Genomic DNA, 22,315 nt, shown 5'->3' on the forward strand with positions numbered 1-22,315 from the left:
TCGACTACAGGCTCGTAGACCACTGGGAGTTTTGTCGATGGTAATTTCTTCGACAGTTGGCCTCGTCGACGGTGCCTCGTCGACGGTGGCTCGTCGACGGTAGGCTCGCCGACGGTGGCCTCGTCGACGGTGGCCTCGTCGACGGTGGCCTCGTCGACGGTGGCCTCGCCGACAGTAGGCTCGTCGACGGTGGCTCGTCGACGGTGGCTCGTCGACGGTAAGCTCGTCGACGGTAGGCTCGTCGACGGTAGGCTCGTCGACGGTAGGCTCGTCGACGGTGAGCCCCGTAGACGGTAGGCTCGTCGACGGTGAGCCCCGTAGACGACAGGCTCGTCGACGGTGAGCCCCGTAGACGACAGGCTCGTCGACGGTGAGCCCCGTAGACGGTAGGCTCGTCGACGCTGAGCTCCGTAGACGGTGATCTCCGTAGACGGTGATCTCCGTAGACGGTGATCTCCGTAGACGGTGAGCTCCGTAGACGATGAGCTCCGTAGACGATGAGCTCCGTAGACGATGAGCTCTGTAGACGATGAGCTCTGTAGACGATGAGCTCTGTAGACGATGAGCTCTGTAGACGATGAGCTCCGTAGACGGTGAACTCAGTAGACGGAGAGCTCCGTAGACGGTGATCTCTGTAGGCGGTGTGCTCCTTAGACGCTGAGCTCCGTAGACGGTGAGCTCCGTAGACGATGAGCTCCGTAGACGATGAGCTCCGTAGACGGTGAGCTCCGTAGACGGTGAGCTCCGTAGACGGTGAGCTCCGTAGACGGTGAGCTCCGTAGCCGGTGAGCTCCGTAGCCGGTGAGCTCTGTAGACGGTGAGCTCCGTAGCCGGTGAGCTCTGTAGACGGTGAGCTCTGTAGACGGTGAGCTCTGTAGACGGTGAGCTCCGTAGACGGTGAGCTCCGTAGACGGTGAGCTCCGTAGACGGTGAGCTCCGTACACGGTGAGCTCCGTAGACGGTGAGCTCCGTAGACGGTGAGCTCCGTAGACGGTGAGCTCCGTAAACGGTGAGCTCCGTAGACGGTGAGCTCCGTAGATGGTGAGCTCCGTAGACGGTGAACTTCGTCAACATTCAGCCTCGACGCCAGTTGGCTTCGTTGACGGATGACCCTGTCAACTATTGGATTCGTCGACGGTTGAGCCCGTCGACAGTTGGTTTCACACACGGTTGTCTTTTATGCACAATGTGTTTTGGTAGACGATTTATCTCGTCGACTGCAACTTTCTGCTACATCCACGTGATGGCGTGATGGCTTTTTACTCCTGCCTTTATATCTTCTTCTAAAAACTGGAGCTCTATTGCATTCACCTCCGGTGAATATTGGAGGCTATCCCCTCCTTATGAAGAGAGTGGCGAATCGCGTTTCCCTTTTTCCCCTCGTCCGGGGGAAACCACAAAAACAAGTTCGTTCAGTTCCTATCATAGACTTTATTTAGCAAGAAGGTGTTAGACTCATGCAGAGGTCAAACTCTGTGCCGGCGGTTTGTTTTTCACGCCTCGAAAAGAAATGTGAAGCTCCCCACTATTCAGCCTACCCTGACTCAGTCATTATTCAGGCGGCACAGCGATTATCTTGCAAGACAGTTGGGCAGGTATGCCGCCATATGTGCTCTGACATGTTGGCGCCAGTAGCACTTATTCCAGAATCCTCCAAGCCTCACGCTTTGAAGATCCTGCAGGAGTGAGAGAGAGAGAGAGAGAAGTGCATCAGAAAGGATACACTGTGAAGCGGACATTGCGTGTACAGGTTTTCCACAGCTCACTATAGGGGCAGTCTGGGAAAGACAATTTTGCTTCAATGCTGCGTCTTTCGCAAGGAGGTTCAGACTTCTATACTTCACTTGTTCTTTTGATTGAGGAGCCCTTCTGGCCAGCATGTTGATGAGGCACTGCAGACCATCCTAAAGGACACAGATACTGCCCACACCTTCGGGATATAGAATCGCAGCCTTTTCGTGGTGCCGAGGACGTAGCTCCACGTCCTTTGTTTCAAGGGAGTTCCATCCAGTTTTGGCTCCTACAATCAGAACCAACTGCGTTACTCAAATCAAACGCAGTCACATAGGCACACTACCAACAGGTCCTACATAGACAATCATCGTACAGCCTAGGCAAACTCTTCTAAGAAACGATGGATTACCGGGAACACACCTTTATTCCCTCCCAAAAAAAAAAAAAAAACGTCAGAGTTCTAATATCTCACTTTTACTCCACTTGGTCAAAGGTGACAGAGGACCGTTGGGTTTTTTCAACGTCATGCCCAAGGGCACACTTTAGAATTTGTCTAATTTCCCTCTTTCTACACCTCCAAAGGGACCTCCTCCTTCTCATCTACGGGTGTCGTTTTCACAAGTGTCTATATGGATACAAACAGGGACCGTCGGAGTGGTTCCGAATCTCCAACAGCGTTAGGGTTTACTCTCAGTTCCTCATCAACAAGCAAATGAGGAAAGTAGCGCATAATTTTAGATCTTTGCGCAAACTTTACATATGTTGTCCCTCAACAAAATCCTATAGTTCTTATGCCAGAACGAGTTTATAACTACTCTCAACCTCCAGGATGTCTATTTTCATGTGCCAATCCTTCCTAAGCATAGGAAGTGGCTACGCTTTACAATAGGTACAGAACTTATTCAATAAAAGTCCTACCTCTTGGATTTAGGTCCGTTTCACTTGTCTTTACGTACATCCTGGCACCAGTGGCAGCCTATCTACGTCTGCAAGGCATACAAATTTCTCATTCCTGAGACAACTGTATAATAAGGGCTCACTCTTATTTACAAGCAGTCCAGCACACCCAGACTTGTCAGTCACTGTTTCAAGACCTGATTTTCAATAAATCATGACAAGTCCCAACTAGTACTAGCTCCGATATCAACATTTCTCGGACCATCAATCAATACAAACCTAGCAAAGGTGTTTGTCTCACACGAGCGACGGGCCTGCATCTCCCACTTGGTGGTTCTTCTACGTTGGTTGCAGGTCTCCAGTTCCTTCGAAGATCTCATTCAAATCAATCCTCGGATGCAAGAGGCCCCCCTTTTTGTTGGTGGGTCCAAGAAAGAAATTTGTAGAAGGGGTGTGCGTTATTCCTTCCAGAAGTGCCAAATTATACAATCAGCACAGTATTGGTTTGTACAGACAATACTTTAAGTATACCTTACTTTAATAAACAAGGAAGAACGAGGTTGGTTCTTCTATCTCAGAAAGCCCAAGAGATATGGGCTTGGACAATATGGCACAGGATCAAACTCTTGGCTGTTCATGGCCGGGAGTTGCAAATGTGCTGGCGGACACCCTCAGCAGGTCAATAGGTGTCCACCCACGAATAGGAACTGCATCAGCCAACGGCGGATCGAATCTTCCAGCAGTGGGGTCATCCCGATCTGGACCTCTTTGCGACAAAAAAGAACAGCTTATGCCTGTTTCTTTGCAAGCTGGCATCCCCACAGGGACTCGCAGGGGAAGGCGTTTTCGATAAACTGGTCTCAAATATATGCTTACGCCTTTTCTCCGATACCGTTGGTTCCGAGAATTCTCCGTCAGATGAACAAAGAGCCTTATCGTTTGATTCTCATCGCCCACAGGTGGCCTCGCCAATACTGGTTCACCGAACTTCTTCTCCTCTCAGAGTACGATCCAATATAGTTTCGACCAATTCCTAATCTCCTCTCCATTCAGAATGGTCAAATTTGCCATCAATTCCGGCTTCTCTAAAATTAGCAGCTTGGCGCCTGAGCACCTTGTATTAGCTCATCTGACTATCTCGGCGGATTGTTAAGAGGTACTGGCTTACGCGAGAGCACCTACTAAAGACATACAGTTTAAAAAAAAAAAAAAAAAAAAAAAGGATAATCTGCATTTGGTGTTCATCTGCTGGGGTTCACCCATTTCTTGCAATGCCGGACCAGATATTACCTTTTTTCTTGCACCTGGCAAGGTCAGGCTTATCTCATACAACGTTGAAGGTCTTTTTGGCAGCCATTTCAAGGTAACGTCAGGATGGGTCCATCTCTCTCTTTATTCTTCAAGAATACAACAGTTCTTTAAGGGACTACTCAGAATGTTTCCTCCTGTACGTCGTCCGCCTCCATCATGGCATTATAATGTAGTATTAGCGCAGCTCATGCGCCACCCATTTGCGCCAATTTTCAGGATGTATTTCAAATTCCTAACATGCAACGTTTTTTCTCTTTGTTAGCATTAACTTCATCTAGAAGAGTCTGTGATGTTCAAGCTCTCACTGTCAATTCACCTTTCTTACGATTCACGCCCAATTCTGTGGTGCTACGTACAAACCCAAGGTGTATGCCTAAGGTGCCTTCGGATTTTCACCTGAAAGAACCAGTTATCTGAAAGACGTTTCTTCCTAATCCGCAATCCCCTGCGGAGAGGGCATTACATACTCTTGACATAAGAAGATGTTTTAAATTTCTATTTGCAAGGACCTCTGTCATTCTCAAATCCGATCAACTTATTGCCTATGGAAATATACAGCTAGGACAAGCAGTGTCTAAACACACCATAGCTAGATGGATTTATGCGGCTGCTGACATTTGCCACCGTCATAGCTTATGGACGTTTCCACTAAGGGCGTCCAGTTCCCAAACCTACAATTGCTCGTGGGGTTTCCTCGGCCATTGCTTTCTGCCATCCACAGGCAGGCAAGCCTCTCAGTCTTCAGTGAGGATCCATTCTACCAGGGCGATGTAGTCTTCAACTGCCCTGTTTGCCGGTGTGCCGCCGCATCAGATCTGCAGAGCAGCCATATGGTCAAGCAGGCACATGTTTATGAAACACTACTGCCTAGGTACCATTAACAAAGCAGACCTGCAGTGGGACAGGCTATGCTTCGCTATCTATTTCAATAAGGCGAGCCTCTGTCTTCCCTCCTCCATTATGGTTTACCTTATTACTGTACGTCTTGCATGACTATAGACATATTTGGTTTTATAAGTCTATGCATGTGTATCATGCTGGTAAGTTTTCTTCGGATATTACTGCTTTCTTTTCTATATTCAAGCATGTGAATCTATGAAAGACACCCTAATACTGGAGAAGAACAATTGTTACTTACCTGTAAACAGGTGGTTCTCCAGTATTGTGTCTTTCATAGATTCACATGCGACCCACCCTCCTCCCCTCAGAGGCTCTCTTCTCCTCATAGACTCTGTGGTCACTCTTGTGCTACGAAAATCTGAGGTGCTGAGCTCTGAGGAGAAGGTTCTAGAGGGTTGCTGGCGCCTGATTGGCTGTAGTTTGGACCAACATAATGACAATGATAGACTGCAAATGGTTTTTCCTTTTCCATGCATTCCTATGTAGAAATATGTGTAGGCTTGTTATGCCTTTTTTCTATTACATATTTCAGGTTTTATGTTACACATATATATATATATATATATAGTATATTATTGCTATTTTATTTACCGTGGGACTCCCACTCCGACGACGGGGGATATTCAAGCATGTGAATCTATGAAAGACACAATACTGGAGAACCACCTGTTTACAGGTAAGTAACAATTGTTCTTCTTTTACAGTAACCTTGCGCTTGCCTAGCATTGCATCCAGCAGTAAATGCATGGTTAACTTCCTCCAGTAAGCGAGCCTCCATCACTACTGAGTCAATCTCAATGCCCAAAAATGACAGTACCGTGCTGGGTCCTACTGTCATTTCCGGTGACAAGGGCTCTCTTAGGTCATACATGAGATCCAGGGAACTGTCCACAAACTGTTGGTAGTCTGTGGAACTGGGCTTTCCAACAGAGAAAAAATAATTGAGGTAACAAATCACCTGCCAATGTCCTGAGCTTGCAGAAAAGGCCCACTGAAGAAACGTACTGAAGCGCTCAAATAGTGCACAGGATATGGAGCATCCCATAGGCAGAGACTTATCCACATACCACTGTTCCTCAAATTCTATTCCTAGCAACTGGAAATTATCAGGATGCACTGGTATTAGACAGGAAGCTGATTTGATGTGGCTCTTTGCCATTAGTGCCCCCATGCCTACATATTCAACCATAGCCAGGGCCACTTCCACCGAGGAATATGTCACGGATGCCTGCTCCTCTGGGATAAAATCATTTACTGATCAGCCCTCAGGCCACAAGTGTTCAATGAGCCCAAACTGACCTTTGTCCTTTATAGGAACCATCCTAATTGGGGACACGATTAAGTGCACCAAGGGACAGTCATCAAAGGGGCCTGCCATCCTGCCCTCTTACCTCCTTCAGAAGCTTCTCCCGCACCACAGATGGCCCTGATGTAACCGACTGAAGGTTGTTTGCCCACCTGCACACTCTTGAACCCTGGTACCCCAAACGAAAACCCTGCCGGAACCCCTCCCGCTACAGGTTGGCATCCTTGTCATTATTGTAAAATCCCAACCAGAATTCTAAACTCTCCAGTTTTATGGGCATACAAGCTTTTTGCTTCAGATCCCTGTCCCCTCTGACCACCTCTGAACGCAGTGGTCTGTTATCCTGCTGATTCCCTGTGCATCCTGACTGGTGTTGCCACTGTTTGGCGGCGGGACTGGCTTGACCCGTTGATCCGTCACAGTCCAGGGTACAATGGCCCCTGTTAAAATCCCAACATGTGTCTGTCTACCCTCCCTGACTTTTTTCGGGCACTCCCCCCTCGAGTGGGTGGCCTTGAAAGGTCGATGGATTTAGACCCAGATGTCTGTACTGGGGTGAATGTATGACATTGTTCTGCATTCTGTCCATCAATTGTTCTTTTTGCATTTGTCACCCCAAGTGGGACGGGTATGCTCAGACGTGAGTCCTGTGCTCTCCATTCCAATGGAGTTAAGCTATCCTGGCTGATGAGGGCTGAAAGCCCGAAACCGGTCCTAGGATGCTTGTTTCCAGTCCAGGGAGGACCTGGCCTGTCAGTTCGGGCTGGACTGTTCCCATTGGGCGCAGGGTCAAGACTGATTTGCATATGACCAGGTCCAAACTGGAATGGCATGGTGAGCAAAAAAACGATGGATTTAGGCCCAGATCTCTGAACTGGAGTGAATGTATTACATTGTCTGCATTCTGTCCATCAATTGTTCTTTTTGGCCTTGAAAGGGCGGCTATACAATAGGTAGACCACTTGTCGTAAAGATGGTCTTAACAAATTTCAAGGGGCTCATAATGTGATGCCAAAGATCAGCATCCACCTCCCCCCACTGTACGTCCTGATCTACGCGTCCTGAACTCATTGTCATATTGTGCTAAGGCATAACCCCCCGTAGTTGAGCTGCGCTTTCCTGATCGTATCCAAATACTTGAAAATTTCCATGCACCTCTACGGGTGTTTTTCACAGTAGACACCAGTGTAAATGAAAATGGCTGCCATCTAATTTTCAATACCGAGTGGAACCTTAAGGCACTTAGCGAGCTCATGTTACTCCTCTTTCGAGCCCTCTCTAGCCCTCAGCTCCCTATCTAGCAACTTTAAAATCTTCACATACTCACCATTCCAAATGTTTTCCTTTGTCTCCAGCATGATGAGGGCTCTCAGCAGTTTCGAAACCCCCATATATGGAAGATTCATAATCTTCAGCTCTGCAATTTCTTTCCTCCCTACCTTCACCTCTGCCTTCTGCCATTTGTCTCCCCCCACTGCCTACTCTACTCCCTTCTTGGGCCTTGTCTCGTTTGTCTCTGGTGTGTCACTCGCTGTGCTTACCTTGTTCCCTGCCTTACTATCCTTCGCCCCATGCACTTGACTTCCCCCCCTTCCACTACCTGGTCATCCTTACCTACCCCCATATCCTCCACATACATCCCTTTTCGCAGCCGAAGCATCCCCCAACCTGCAACTCCATAGCACCAATGCCAACAGACACCATAGCACCCCCTTCGCGCTCCTGTCTTTGTTTATTACCTGGGGCCAGGGTCGGTGCCTGTTCCAGAGCCTGCCATTTTGCTGCCTGTTGCCTCCAGTTTAGCAGACCTTCGCTGCTGTGCCTCCGTTGCCCATCTGAGTGCTCTGCAATGTAGCATGAAAAAACTGATGAGTGTTCCCCCCTCCCTCCCGCATTCTCCTTTCCTTGGCTCCACCACATCACAACAACCTGTGTCTGTGCCTCATCATCAAGCACTTCCCCTTCTTCCAAACCTTGCTCTTCATAATCTAATTCAGTGTCCTCCCACACAGCCTCATCATCTTTGTCTGTGGCAGCATTTTCCGCCTGCCCCTGTGGCTTAGCCGTCAGCCCCCAAGCCCCTTGATGCTGTGGTGTTCGTTGGTGGGCCAGACCATACCCTCCCAACACTTCCCATGACATGGACTGCCATGCCTCATGCTGATTCCTGCCAAGGGTCGTCCAGGGCCCACTGACCAGTTACGCTGCCAAAGCCATGCGGGGCCTTCATGAGGTAGCGATCTTGAAGTCTCCCGCCGATTTCCAGCTAGCCTACTGGGCCCTGCTTTCTCTTCCTCTCGGGGTGGTGAAACTGTACGAGATCCCCTGATTCCACCACTTCGCTGAACAGTTCATCCTGTAAAAAAGATGTCAGCTCCAGTGTGCTGGTAGATACCCCCCAGCTACTGGGATGATACCTCTCCTGCCAAACACCGCCGCTCTATACCTCCTTGCCATAAGCATGCATGTGCCTTTCACCTGCCTTCAGCTCCAACCTCCCTTCATCTGCCCTGCCCCATCACCCTTCAGTCCCTTCTATATCCTCGTCACCATGCTCGCCACTGTCATACTCTGGTCCCTAACTGGTGTGCTGGCTAACTGCCTACACCCCCCCTCCCCATCCAATTGAAAATCCTGCAGCACCTTCAAACCCAAAACTTCTTCAGCCAAACAGGCTCAGGCCCGAGCAAGGGCCACTCCAGCAAACCCTCTATATCCAGGGATGCAGGCCCCCTACCTCCTTGTGGCCCTACGTCGCCTCCTTCTCCCCGCTGGTCATCATCCTCTACCAGTTGACACTGGGTCTGCCTTTTATATAGACAGTCTGCTCGACCGTTATCCTGAAGTATTTGTTTCCCTCCCTGGACTTCTCCTCCCAGCATGGACCATCCTCACTCCCTTGCCACAGCCCACAGTCAATTCACCCTCTCCTGAGGGGTGCCTGCCATGCGTCAATCTGACCCCAGTCCTGACATCCCCCCTCCCTCTCTGTGCCGAAGACCGGTAGTCTTCTTCCCTCCCGCCCCCTTAGTCATTTGCTTGCCCTCCTCCTCCCCACTGGTATCTGCAATGAGCAAGGGGTGAGTCACTTGGGTGCCAGCCCACCCCATGAAGGCCCTACCACTCCAGCCTCTATCTGCCAGGCCCTCAAGGAAGGTTCCAGAGAGCCATCCCTCCTCATCACCGGCTCCCTACCCAGGTCCAGACGTGCACTACGTGGGGGTACTCATCTGAAGCCAGCCATTTTGGACTATGTAACAAAGAGGGTTTTGGCAAACGCTCAGTAAGGCTGTGCCAGATACTGAATGAACAAAGGGATTGCCAGTACTGTGCAATTATTTATGTTTGTTTAACCAAGTGTTGAGCGAAAACATTAACTCAACCCAGAGCCATTTTGGACTAGCACTCGCCCCTCTCCCTTGTATACTTGGGGCCTCTCTCCGTATTCGAGAGCTGCCCTGCCTGCTTACCACGGCACTATGTACAGCTGGGGTCGGGCGCTGTGGCAAACAGACCCACGCTGCAGCCGAGACCCCTGCTGACCTCTCCTTGTTGGCCGGCCGGCCGCCAGTCACTCCCACTGCCAAATAAGGGCACCTGGCCTCTTCCAGGAGCCGGAGTGCCTCGGTGATTTTTAGGTCTCGTGTATAGCGTTGCTCTGCGCAGCAGTGCTCGCGCAGCGCGAGACATTTAATAGGTGAAAAACGGGGATTTGAAGCCGACCTAGGAATGGCACACGCATGAGCGTGTGCCTTTCCTTCTGTGGCATGCTATTGGCCTTTGCCCGCGTGTTTTGTTGAAAGCCAGCACGCAATAGGCCAAAGGCGGTTGCATTGCTCCGCCCATGGCCTATTGGTGTCTATTACGCGCTTGTTGCACGTAATAGACACCAATAGGCCATGTGGTTTCAATTATCGTGCCCAGACACGGGTGCGATAAGTGAAACCACATGGCTCGCTGTGGCGCGCACACCACTTGCGAGCTTTTGTTTTTCTTTGGATCCATTTCACTGTGAAGCAACCCGCAGGAGCAGGCTCCCGAGGCAGCCTTCAGCAAGGTGCAGAAATGGATCGAGTTGAGTGTCGGGCTGAGTGGGCCTGCCCTGGCAGCCCCGCGTGGTCAGGGTCGGTGTCCCCTTTGCATGGCGGAGTGAATCTGGTTTTTCTTGTCTGTTCAGAGCACTGGCCACCACATCCTTGGACACATAATATGTCAAGGCGCTGCTTCTTTGCAGACCACTGGTTAGCCTTTGCAAACTGGTATGATACAGAGAGGTGAGTACAACAAGTCTATTAAAATGAAGATTGTCCAGCATGCTGAGCACCCGATTTAAATCAGCTTAAATATTACAGACGCAGCTGCTTCAAGTGCGGCGGTAATGGCCACTGATCGAGCGAAAAGTTGCCCGAGAACGAAAATCCGTGTGTGTCGCCTAGTCCGAATCCAAGATGGCTGTCTGCCAGAGTGGAGGTCTCATAGCTTTCTACGCAGCTGAGAAAGCTGAGGTGAGAGGAAGGGCCTGTACTGCCATACTACCAGCAACACAAGCCCAGGTAGCTGTTCTTGCCGTGTTAAGGTGCTCTTGCTCCTCATCAGTGTTGTCCTCTGTGAGGTTCAGTGTGGATCCTGTTCCATTGTCCCCGTGGTGCCCCTATGTTATGAGCCACCTGTCTGACCCGCCTTTGGAGGATAAACCCCCAGATTCATCAAAGTCCCGTTTTGCGAGTCCTTAATAGCGATTTTTAAGGAATTGCTATTAAAGACTCGCAAAACGGAATGCATGTAGAAATCGCAATATTTTTTGCGATTTCTACTGCTTCCTTATTTGCGAATCGGTAATTGCTAATCGCAAATAAGGAATGGCTTTCCCATTGATTCCTATGGCCCTAAAGGCCCATAGGAGTGAATAGGGAGTCATTCCTTATTTGCGATTAGCAATTAGCGAATCGCAAATAAGGAAGCGATTTCAAGGGTGCCAGGGTGTCCAAAGGACACCCTGTAGCACCCCTGAAATGGTAAGGTACACTGGTGTTGCGCACACACATGTCCAAAGACATGTGTGTGTGTAACATACAACTTAGAAAAATGCACTGAAGTGCGTTTTTCTAAGTTTTCGCTATTTACCACGTAGTTAGAGTTCGCGGTAAATAGCGGCCCCAGATTGCGAATTCGCAATTTTAAAATGGTTCATGAATTGCATTTAAGGAATCTCAAATTGAGATTCCTTAAATGCAATTATTCGCAATTTAGCGATTTCTAAAATTGTGATTTTTGCATTTAGGATGATGAATCCCAAATGCAAAAATAGCGCTTGCAAAGGGCCAGATTCTCAGAATATGGCCCTTTGCGAGACGATTTTGGCTTGATGAATCTGGCTGTATGTCCACATAACAGTTCCAGTGAGCAGACTACTACCCCATGCTGCTGTTCGAGAACGCCACCCGAAAGGCTGCTCACTGTTGACGATTATAGGCCACAGAGACACACTGCGCCCGCCCAGGACTGGTTTCTTTAGCAATCAACATGTAGATCGTTAGCGCCACAATCTAAGAGAATGTACTGAAACCTCCGCAAACAAACACCACCAAAAAACATCCAAACCTTACTACCAGCCACTGTGTTACCATGTTAACATGGGGGCTGGTAACCCAAAATGTCCCCTTTTATACTACAGCCCAAAATCAGAGCAGTCGTTTAGACTGCTCCATTCCCCAAATTGCCGGGGGGGCAGACCTCTCTGTAGTCGGCTGCCCCCCAAACCCTCAATGTGAAATTATATCACATGCATTATTACAAACATATAAAATCAATTCTTAGGTGGCACCAGACCATTTCTTAAATGGGTAATTTCTGCAAATAATTGAAATTGTTAACATGAAGTAAAAGCTCACGAGTTTTGAGTTGAGACTATTGTACTCACCAAGCGGTGATAGAATCGAAAATAGATATGAAAGTAAGCAACAATAACACATGTTGTTCCTGGATTGATAGATAATATATCTATCCTTTTTAAAATGCTGTATGAACTTTATGCATGAAGGATTCTAATTTCTCAGTCTACAAATTTGATTAATATGCATTAATACGAGAGCAGGGAGTGGACAAGAGTGTTGTTTTTCGAAGAAGTAATTTGAACTTTGAATTAACAAAGAAAGTGGATAAGAGCAAATTTATTGGTCGGAATATATATTGGAACTCCTATAAAATGTTCAGGTGCCTCTTGTCATTTTCTTGTTTCTCAACCGTGTTTCTTATTACAAGCGTGGGGATGTTTACGTGATCTAGTAAGGAGTGGTGCTTCAGCGCTGGTCCAGAACAATAAAACCACACATTCTTTTTTTAGAAATACATTAGAACCAGCTGACTGTGATGGCTCAAGTGAGAGCCCCATAAAAATGCTATGCTTTGGTTTTCAACCAAGAGTACAAAGCAAGGAAAACTATTAAAAATATATTGTGCAGCTGTTTGGATGGTGGGAACAGGCAATTTTGTGCAGAAATTTTGAGACTAAAAGTCTGTGTCCTGTCTGTTTTTCCAAACCAATGGGGTAAGGAAAATGTACAAGATAATTTTATTAAAGTTGTCTGTGAGACCATTTGCAGAGTAACAGTTTTCAAGCACCGATTGAATCTCATGGATATGATTAATGGAGGGAGATTGTGTCAGGGGTGACCTGCCAGTTGTGGTAAGGAAGATGGCACACGTCTGGCAAAAGTCAGTCACATCAGTGTTGAAACGCACCTCTTTTCAACAGGAGAGGCTCCAGTCCTGCCAAGTGTCACGCGTCCGGCGTGACGCCAAGCATTTCAGTGTGGTGTTCCTGCATCACCGCACTGAAATGCATTGTCACGCATTTTGCCCCTGACTGGCACTCTGCTGACAACGCTGAAACTGGCTGCCTATGCCAACCTGGGCCGGGTCGCAGCAGACTTCACTTGCCCATAGCTGCCAAGGTTTCAGACTGCTTATGTGTGACACTTTCATAATTTTAGTGTAATTATGAGTGACATTCAGCAAATATGAGTGACACTTTCTCGCGAGCATAATCAAGCAATGAAGACGAGGAAAACATAAATAACAGAAACTACACCCATTTGAGCAACAAGAAACTCTAGGAAGATCTTAAAAAGGCTTGCAAAACACCTAATCGTATTGCAGACAGCGACCCACTGCAATGCAGAGCTCTCAGCTGTACTAACTTTACTTATGCGGCTGAACTCAAATTTGTGCAGGCAGTGCGATTGCTGCAATGTAGAGCCCTCAGCCATAGCTGCCAAGTTTTCCGCCGCCTCATAAGCGACATTTAAATGTTTTCAGTGTCCTCTTGAGTGACATTCCAATGCCATATGGCAAACTATGAGTGAGATTTTATTGCAAGAAGAACAAATTCATAATCTCACCCGCATTGAGATAAATTACAGAAATGACTCTTTTTTTGTGCAATGTAATGATCTAGAAATGCCCATAACAGATATCAACATCTTTCATTTGCTCATTTAAGGGCAATACCTTAAATCCTTCTTCCAATAAGATTTACCTGAATTTTTGAAAGAGTGATTCTGAAGCAAAAACAGAATGGTGTTGAGAGACCGCTTGAGTTTGTGTCCCTTGCCCATTGAAAATGTTAAAACAATTTATGGAGTATGGTGACAAAACGAGAGGGGTGCAATGTACAGCAGGCAAGAGAAAAACAGTGCTGTTCTATTACAGGCCAGCGCAATCAATAAATATGTGAAATCTGCCCATTGGTTCTGTCCTAGCATTGTAAGGTGATGGTTCAAACTTAGGTAACAGGGTAAAGGAGCAGTGCTTTACAGAGTGCAAGTTCAGGTAATGGAAATAAATGCCACCTTCAGAGATAAGCAAACTTGCTAACCGGAACCAGCTGGATGCACTGAAGCTGGTCTAGTTCACCCCACTCTTTCTGTCCAATTTCCCTCATCCCATTCTCTCACTTGCACTCTCTTCCCTTGCTCTTTCATCCACTCTTCCTTTCTCAAACCTCTCTCACTGTTTGCTTTTCCTCCTCTTCTCTGCATTCTCCTTCCATGCGCCTCCACCCATTCTTCTCCTTTCTCACACTGTTCTCTCTGCCCGCTTTTTCTCCTTAACTTTTATTATCTCTCTGTATTCTCTGTTCATCTGTCTCCCCTCCATCCACTCTTCCTGTTTCTTCTATATGGCTCTTTTCCACTCGATTTCCTCTTTTTATGGGTTCACCTTCTTACTTTCTTTTGTCCCACACTTTCTCTCTCTCACTCCTCCATCCCCACTCTCCTTTCTCAGACTCCTTTTCTTTCTCTCATGCTTTCTTTCCAAGATCTGTCCTTTCCTCTCTCCCTCGTTTCCTCCTACATCTGTTCTTTCTCACTCCTTTAGTATACTTCTGCAGTAGTGCTGGCATTGCTCACTGTAATCTGTAATGGGCCAGTACATTGGTTCATGCACCCCGGGAACAAACTGCAGAGACATTAATAAATACAAAAACATCACTGCAAGAACCACTAACCTTTGACTTAAAAAGATCTTCATTTCAAATTAAAAAATCTAATCGAACCTATACTGACAGGACTTTCTGGTCTCTCCATAGCACTCAAGTGAAAATGAAATTCCTTTCTGTACTTGAAGTTGAAGGCATTGAGTAAATTTAGTCATTTCTATAATACACAAAAAATGCATTGCATTTGTTAGTATTTCAGTGTTAATTGATCCAGTTTTCAAGTGCATTACTACTTACATTACATTAGCTGCAACTCCCACAATGTCTTCATTTTTCATAGTAATTTGTTTTTTGTAATGTTTCCTCGCCAGTGCTTTGGTAGCCATAGTTCATTCAGGGCCCCTGTTCTCTTCTAACATCCTCGTCATTGTTGGATTAAAATTAAACATCACTGAGGTCACGGAGCGAGGCCTAAAACCTACAGAGCTTCTACACTAGATGTGCTGTGAACCTCGAACTCCCAGGTTTTTATTAATTGCTGGACTGTGACCAGCACATAAGGAGACAGGCCTTTCTGTGTCCCTGATGTAGTAAGGAAACTGAGCGCTGAATGCTGGAAAAACAGCTGATGGCAACAGGGAAGGTGCCCCCCTTCCAGGGGATTAATGTATTTATGCAAGGAGTAACTACGGAGGCCTCATGACAGTGCGCAGCCATGGTCTCACCTGAGCTTAATCAATGTCAGTTTAGGTCAGCTGAGCCCAACCAGCGGCGGCACCAGCGCGCAGTTCTACTTAACTTGCAGGCTCAGGCAGCCTGCTAAAACTAAATTATAGGTGTGGATACTGGCCGGTCTGACAAATGGCCTAGAATATGTCCTTCCAGGCCTGATGGAGGGGGGATGGGAGCAGTTGGGGTACCTGTACCCCAAATGAGAATTTAATGTCCTTTGGTGACGCACAAGCAGAGTTTAAGCTGGGACCTCTGTTAAATTTTAGGGTGTCCCCAGTACTTTAATTTGGGCCAGTGTTTGATGGTGCTGAGCATAGAGACTCATTTTATAGCACCATGACTTCAATTGCTTCTTTGCAGTTCACAGGTGCAGACCCTTGATGGTGGCAAAAACACTGTGCTTCATTTGTATAGATGAGTCATGTAATTAGGGAGGCATGCAGATTTTTGTATGTAGCAAATGAATAATAAAGACAACACATTTTAACTATTTTTTGCCTTACGGCATTGCTAACGGTTGCATGACGTGAGATTCAACAACAGCTTACACCACCCCTTCCTCACCTCCACACTATCCATTGGTCTCCGTATACATTTACCACCTTATCAAAGCAGATGATACATTTTTACGATAAACCCCATGGAATTAGGAATTTCTTGTGGTATAACTGTCGGGAAGTCATTTTCAAATGGTAATTCCATGGAGTTTACCTTGTAATTGCACGATACTGGGTCGGATTTACCACCTGGTAATGGGTGAGTTTGCATGCAAATGTATCATGTGGTAAATCCTCCCAAGTATTGTACAACTCGTGATAAGAGCCTTGAAGTGGTGTCCTCAACATCAATCTTGTACTCAGAGGGCTATTTCCTGAAAAATAGGAGCATTGTAGGCCAGGCGTACATTACTACTGTAGGTATGCATGCGTTTTTGCTACTGTTCATCTATTTCCTTACTTTCTGTGTGTCAGTTACAGATGGCATAATATGCGCATGAAAATGCAGCTTTCCAGCCTCCTGGTCTTATGCATGAGTTGGCCATTCAGCCAAGTTACGCTTATATATCTTTCCCTTTCAGCGTGGTCTCTTATGATTTACTTTTACATTAATTGGTGTCATGGAAAACAGTGATGTTACCAATCCACAAACCTTTCAATGTGTGTCGAAGTTGCACCATTGCTCAGCTTATTCACTGTGTTACGTTAAAAGCTTCTGTGTTTTCTATCCTATCATGCATCCGTAGAACTGTGGCCAGGTTTCATTTCACAGTAGTAATCTTGAACTGTGAGGTCCAGTAACAAATTGAGGGTGCCATCAATATGGCAGGCAAATGATTTCAATATTTTAAACACCTTAATTGTAGCATTTGAAGAATCAGGAAGTTCATCGATTCAGTAGGTTTATTTATCTGATTTGCTGATGGTAGCTAAATGCTTCAACTTGAATGACCGGTTATTGGGTAAAGCATTGAAGTTGTATCTCATCATTCAATATACAACAACCATCCTTGGTGACTAGCTCCCAAATAAAACTTCCAAAATGGCTGCCCTTTGCAACAACTGCAGTTGAAGTGCTACTTCCACTATCAAGCGGAGCAGTCATGACAATATGATCCGTTGTCTTAAATTTTGTAGTACCTTATTGTTTTGCAGTCTTAAGTCCAGTCCTCTCACTGGTACTGGTAGCAGAACATTGTTTAAGGTATATTTTTATACTCATGTATTTTTACTGTAATAGGTAGGGTTATTTTATGGAAATAACACAAACTTGACTCCAAGACCCATTTTTATGGAGAGTTTCACTAGATATTTTGTCCCTTCTCCCTCAAAGTGGCCATTTTGTTATATTTGGGACTTTAAAATCTAAGTTTTTTCTAAATAAATCATAAGAGCAAAACAAATTACAGTGTTAACCATCTTTCGGAGGAAGTAAGATTGGTCTATCCAATTAAAATAAGATTTCACAATAACAAGTACCTCAAGAAAGAGAGGATAGAGAGAGAAAGGCACATTGACACAATACACAGATTTACATTTACCTAGGATGGTGCGAAAATAAGACCCCTCTGGCCAAGAGTTAATGGGCACCTTAGAAAGTTCAGGTGACAGGTTCTTCAGGACAGGATAGGACAGGACAGATGCCCTCTTCTGGATTCGACGTCTGCGTCTCACCCCAATACAACAGCAACAAAAAGGGTGATAGAGGATAATTTGCGCTGGGAAGAGTTAGTTATTAATTCAATCACAATATTTGATAAGCTCAGAAGGATCAGATTCTGGTCACCCCACCAGAGTCAAAACCTGTGACACCAAAGGGCCACAGTTAAACAGTTATAACACACACAATAGATCCTGAGCTGAAAGAGATGAAGTCAATTCAAAATATCAAGTCCCAATGTTTTAAATGCTCTTCATTTTATTCTTCATAAAATAATTTTTTCGTTCTTTGATAGAATCCAATCTTCACACATTAGAGAGAGAGACAACCGCTGCCAACACGTGTTTCGTCTAGGTCGTCAAGACCAACAGACTTCGTCAGGGCAAATATGTCTCATGAAACAGTCATATAGGTGAAAATAGACGTTTTGTTCTAGTTCAAAATTTCGTTCCAAAAAAGCGTCCTGCTCCAAGTACATATCCAATAAAAGAGCGTCCAATCCTTCCAGTAATTAGTTTGTGTCCACCCAATCCATGAAAAGTGTTCAAAAGTATCCTCCGAGTACAGAGTCCGGAAGGGAAAAAGTGTGTTTCTTAGCATATACACACTTTTTCCCTTCCGGACGCTTCCCCTCCAAGCGTTAAGACATCATGAAGCTGACGCATGCGCACTACATTTTCCCATGTTAGCAGCCATCTTCAATTACACTCGGGTTACTTTTTAGTAAAACACATAGGCAAGCTTCCCCTTTTTCTAGAAATATATGGAATGTTGTGCCAATTAGTATTACAGACGTTATTAATACTTCGCTACAGGATTATATGACAGGATTGCGTCTGAGCAAGTCTCTTATACACAAGTCTTTGCTCCATCAGTGGTACTGCTGCAGAGTTGAGGTTTTTCTTTTCATCCTGAGGGTGAGGGTGAAAATGGAGAGCCCGATAGAGATCTGCTCGGCACCTGCTTTTTTAGAACTGCTGGTGCTGAGCACTGGTAGGATACCGCCCACTTAAAGCCTTGGGTGGATTGGTGTGGAACTGCGGGACTTTAGTATTCATGGAATTAATGTATCTGAGGTTGTCTGCTTGGAGAACATTAGCTTAAAATAATTAAGGATGTTCCCTTGTACATGGCGTTGAATTTTTGCAGTAGGCTAGGTTCAATGTAATTTGAATTTGCAAGATGATAGTAAATACATGACTAAAAGAGAAGCACTTAACACTTAAATTTCTTCTGTAAAGGACATTAGGTTTTTCATTGCTATTTCCTTATCATGTCCGAATTTTCACTTGTTTTTAATGGAAGTAGGCTATCCCTTTATTAAAATCGATACTAAGAACTGCTATACTTCTTTTTAAATTTGCACTTCCTTTGCGGGCCTTATGGCTGGCCCCTCTCTTTTTCATATTTGAAGAACCCAATGATGAGAATAAACACCTACTTGTTTGGTGTTTGAGGGTTCTTTTTCTCACCACTGATATCATTTCTCCCTACTGTGGCTTTTCTTTACTCCCCTTTTTTTCCTCCTGGGAAGACTGTGTTTCTGGTGGATCTTTTTGGTGGAGTAGTGTTTTATATAGAACTCTTGACGCTCTTTTGTTGTTTTGGATTATTGGATAGCTTGGGGTCTAAGAGCGTTCCTGCTGTAGCCCTTTCTCTCTAATTGGTTTGCAGTAAAAGAGAAGCACCTCATATCACTGGGTCTGCAGAAAAACAATTGTTTTTAAGGACTGTTTGCTTAGTATGTGGGGGATGCAACCTGAGCTGTGCCGTGCGGGGATGGCAGGGTGTGGTGTGTGCACTCGGCTTTGAGATGGATGAATGGGGTTAGTTAACAGCTGGAGAGTGTTTATTTAGCCTGGAAGTGACTCCCCCGTATATTAGAGGTCTTCAAACTGGGGTGCGGGCCTCAAGTGACCTTAGGAAGGGTGCCAGGCTCAAGTCAAAAGAAGCACAATGCTGATAACAGTGCTTTGTTTTAAGCTGAAAAAAGAGCGTCAGTAAGCCACTATGTAATGGGCCATCACTAACATCTTTTGTCATTTATATCCTGGCTGGAAGAAGATGTCAAACCGGAAGGGACTCCAAATATTTTTCAAAACTCCGACCCCCATTTCTAAAAATCACACTATGGATACTTTACACATTAGTAAGGCCTGCCTGACCAGAATAGTATGTTTGGTAATCATGTATTTGATTGAATTTCTAAAACAATCACAGAACTTAACTGCAAAGTTTAAATGTGTCTATACATATTTAAACATTGCCAGTTTAAACAAATAATTGTGAAAAATTTTGAGGGATTTTTTTTCCCATGGGGGGAGGAGGGGGTGGGATTAAAACGTTTGAAGACCACTGCCCTATATGGTGCTTGCCAGCTTGAGAGGCGGGGTTATCTGATGGGGTAGGACAACGTGCTTATTGTTTGTAAAGTTGCATTTTCGATTCTGGGCGCAGGCTGGTATGCTAATGTGACTCCATCAGGTTTGTTCTTGTGTTGACTGTTAAAAAAACAATAAAGAAATGGGAAAAAATAAAAATAAAGAAAACTGTTTGCTTTAACTTGGTTATTAACTTATGAAATTTAAATATGTATGTTTTTGCTTTGCAGAAGCCAGCAAACATCCTGGTCATGGGAGAAGGTCCGGAAAGAGGACGAGTTAAAATAGGTAAACATGGAGGTTATTTGTGTAAACATGGTAATAGTGCCATCACTGCCTTATGATTTTACCATCTACATAACTGGTTTGGCCAAAATAATGTATTATCTTGTTAATGAAAAAGCAAGAAAAACATATCTATCTATGCTCCTCTCTTCTCGTCTTCTATACCTTTTCTGTTTTTCTGTTGAGTCCTAGCTATCTGACATATGCCCGGTGGACCTACCTGATAGCTGAAGAGGAGATGGGCTGCGGATTCCCTCCCGGCTGTCACCAACCCAGCCGGACCTTGGGAAGACATACCCTTCGTTTCTCCATCTTATCTATACCCTACCCCCTTTCCCTTCCTCATTACATTTTCTTACATGCTCCATAAAAGTTTTTTTTTTACTGGTATCCTTGGTTACTTGTAACTGATGTATGTTTGCTACTATGTGGAACCTTATGTAAAGCGCTCTGATACCTTCGGGTCTAGCCAGCGCGGGTCTGCCAGCGCTATATAAAACTTTTCTCTCCGCTCTACTCTTCTCCACTTTCCTGCTACTGACCATTGCCCTCACCTGTCCTGGCCCTTAGTCCCCACCCTGTTTATCTGCGAATTTTCCCTCGTCAATTGAGATCTAGCTATTTTGTCTGATGCCCGATGGAGCTTCCTGGTTTAGCTACAGGGGAGACAGGCTGGGGATTCCCTCTTTGGACGTCACCTACCCAGTCGGTCTTTAGACAGACTTCCTTTCGTCTCTCCTGTTCTCTCTTCCCGCATCCTCCCTATATTTTTTGTCTCTCCTTCTCTCCTCTCTCAATGTATTGAGACTGAACTATTTTGTCTGATGCCCGATGGAGCTACCTGGTTTAGCTATAGGGGAGATGGGTCGTGGATTCCCTCCTTGGTCGTCACCTACCCAGTCGGTCTTTAGACAGACTTCCTTTCGTCTCTCCTTGTTGTCTCTTCCCTTATCCTCCCGCTCTCACCTTCCCTGCCCCCTCCACTACTTTTCTCTCTCCTTTCTCTCCTCTCCTAATTGTATTGCCTATTTTTTTATGTATTTTGTAATTGTTGATCTTTTTTCTGTTACAATGTTGATTCTCATGTAAAGCGCTCTGATACCTTCGGGTCTAACCAGCGCTATATAAAACTCTTTAAATAAAATAAAATACAATTTTTGGTTGTAGATAACTGTATTGCTGATTACAACTGATCTTAAATAAAATTGTGCTTGACCTGAATTTTACAGCATATATTTTGTAGAATTTCAAGTCCCCTCAGGACAGCTAGGGGTCCTTAAAACTCCACCTTCCAAGATAATGCTATTCTGTGGGACAATAATATGAATTCACCATAGTATTTCTCGCTCCTATTAAAAAGGTGATTTAGAAAGAGTTGAGATAGAAAAGGGGAATGGTACTTAGAAATTTAGACATAGGTAGAGAAAGAGAGGTGAAGAGAAGGGTGAGGTGGAAGCAGAAAGGTGACTTGAGAGACAAGAGATAGAATTTTTTTTAAAATGTTACTGCCAACACCTCCCTGAGAGTACAAGGGGAAAGGTGGTCGGGCTAGTCTTGCACTCTAAGCTTCTGTGAAGCGGACCAGTGGTGACTCCTCCGCAATGGCGGAGGAGCGTCTCCCCACTGGCTCAGAGCCAGCAGCTGATAAAATAAAACAATATGTTACTATTGTTGTATTTTCCAGTTGCTGGTTGAGCCAGCATGTGTAGGGGCGGCAGAGAGAAGTGGTTGTGCAGTCCTAACTGCGCCTTTCTGTTTTCTGCCACAGGCCAGCCAAACAGACATGTGCAGTTAGGTTTCTCTAACTTGCCAGACTTCCTGTGCCTGAGCAGAGCATCTTAGCAGCCCGCTCAGGCCAATCCAGGCGCTGCTCTCATAGTATGAGAGCAACGTCAGGATTGGTTGGGTAGTGTGTCCTAGGGACTGTGGGGAGTTCCAACAAGAAGTAGCATTGAAGTGCGAGGTGGTTGTAGGATCAGGTAAGTGTTTATTTTTTTACTCAATCTCCCTGCTGCCACTGCTGCCCTGCCGCTACTGCCCCCCCCCCGCCCCACTGATCCTATCTGGATATTATTAGCAGCAGCCGCGATGGAAGCCGACATTCTTCAAAATGAAGACAACAATTATTTTATGCACCATTATTAGGCTGGACATCTGACAGTTCTAATTTGT

The 22,315-nt window shown here is 45.6% G+C and overlaps 1 protein-coding gene across 3 annotated transcripts in view; it reads left to right on the forward strand.

The window, feature by feature from the left end:
* The window catches only part of CDK19 (cyclin dependent kinase 19), a 1,513,666-nt gene that overhangs the window by 1,048,000 nt on the left and 443,351 nt on the right, over positions 1-22,315 (forward strand). For all 3 annotated transcript variants that reach the window (XM_078649167.1, XM_078649166.1, XM_078649165.1), the window contains one exon: positions 20,089-20,146. In XM_078649167.1, coding sequence (XP_078505293.1) covers positions 20,089-20,146 — 58 coding nt within the window. The remainder of the gene's footprint in view (positions 1-20,088; positions 20,147-22,315) is intronic.

The sequence above is a fragment of the Lissotriton helveticus genome, chromosome 6 (assembly GCF_964261635.1).
Source record: "Lissotriton helveticus chromosome 6, aLisHel1.1, whole genome shotgun sequence".
NCBI lineage: Eukaryota > Metazoa > Chordata > Amphibia > Caudata > Salamandridae > Lissotriton > Lissotriton helveticus.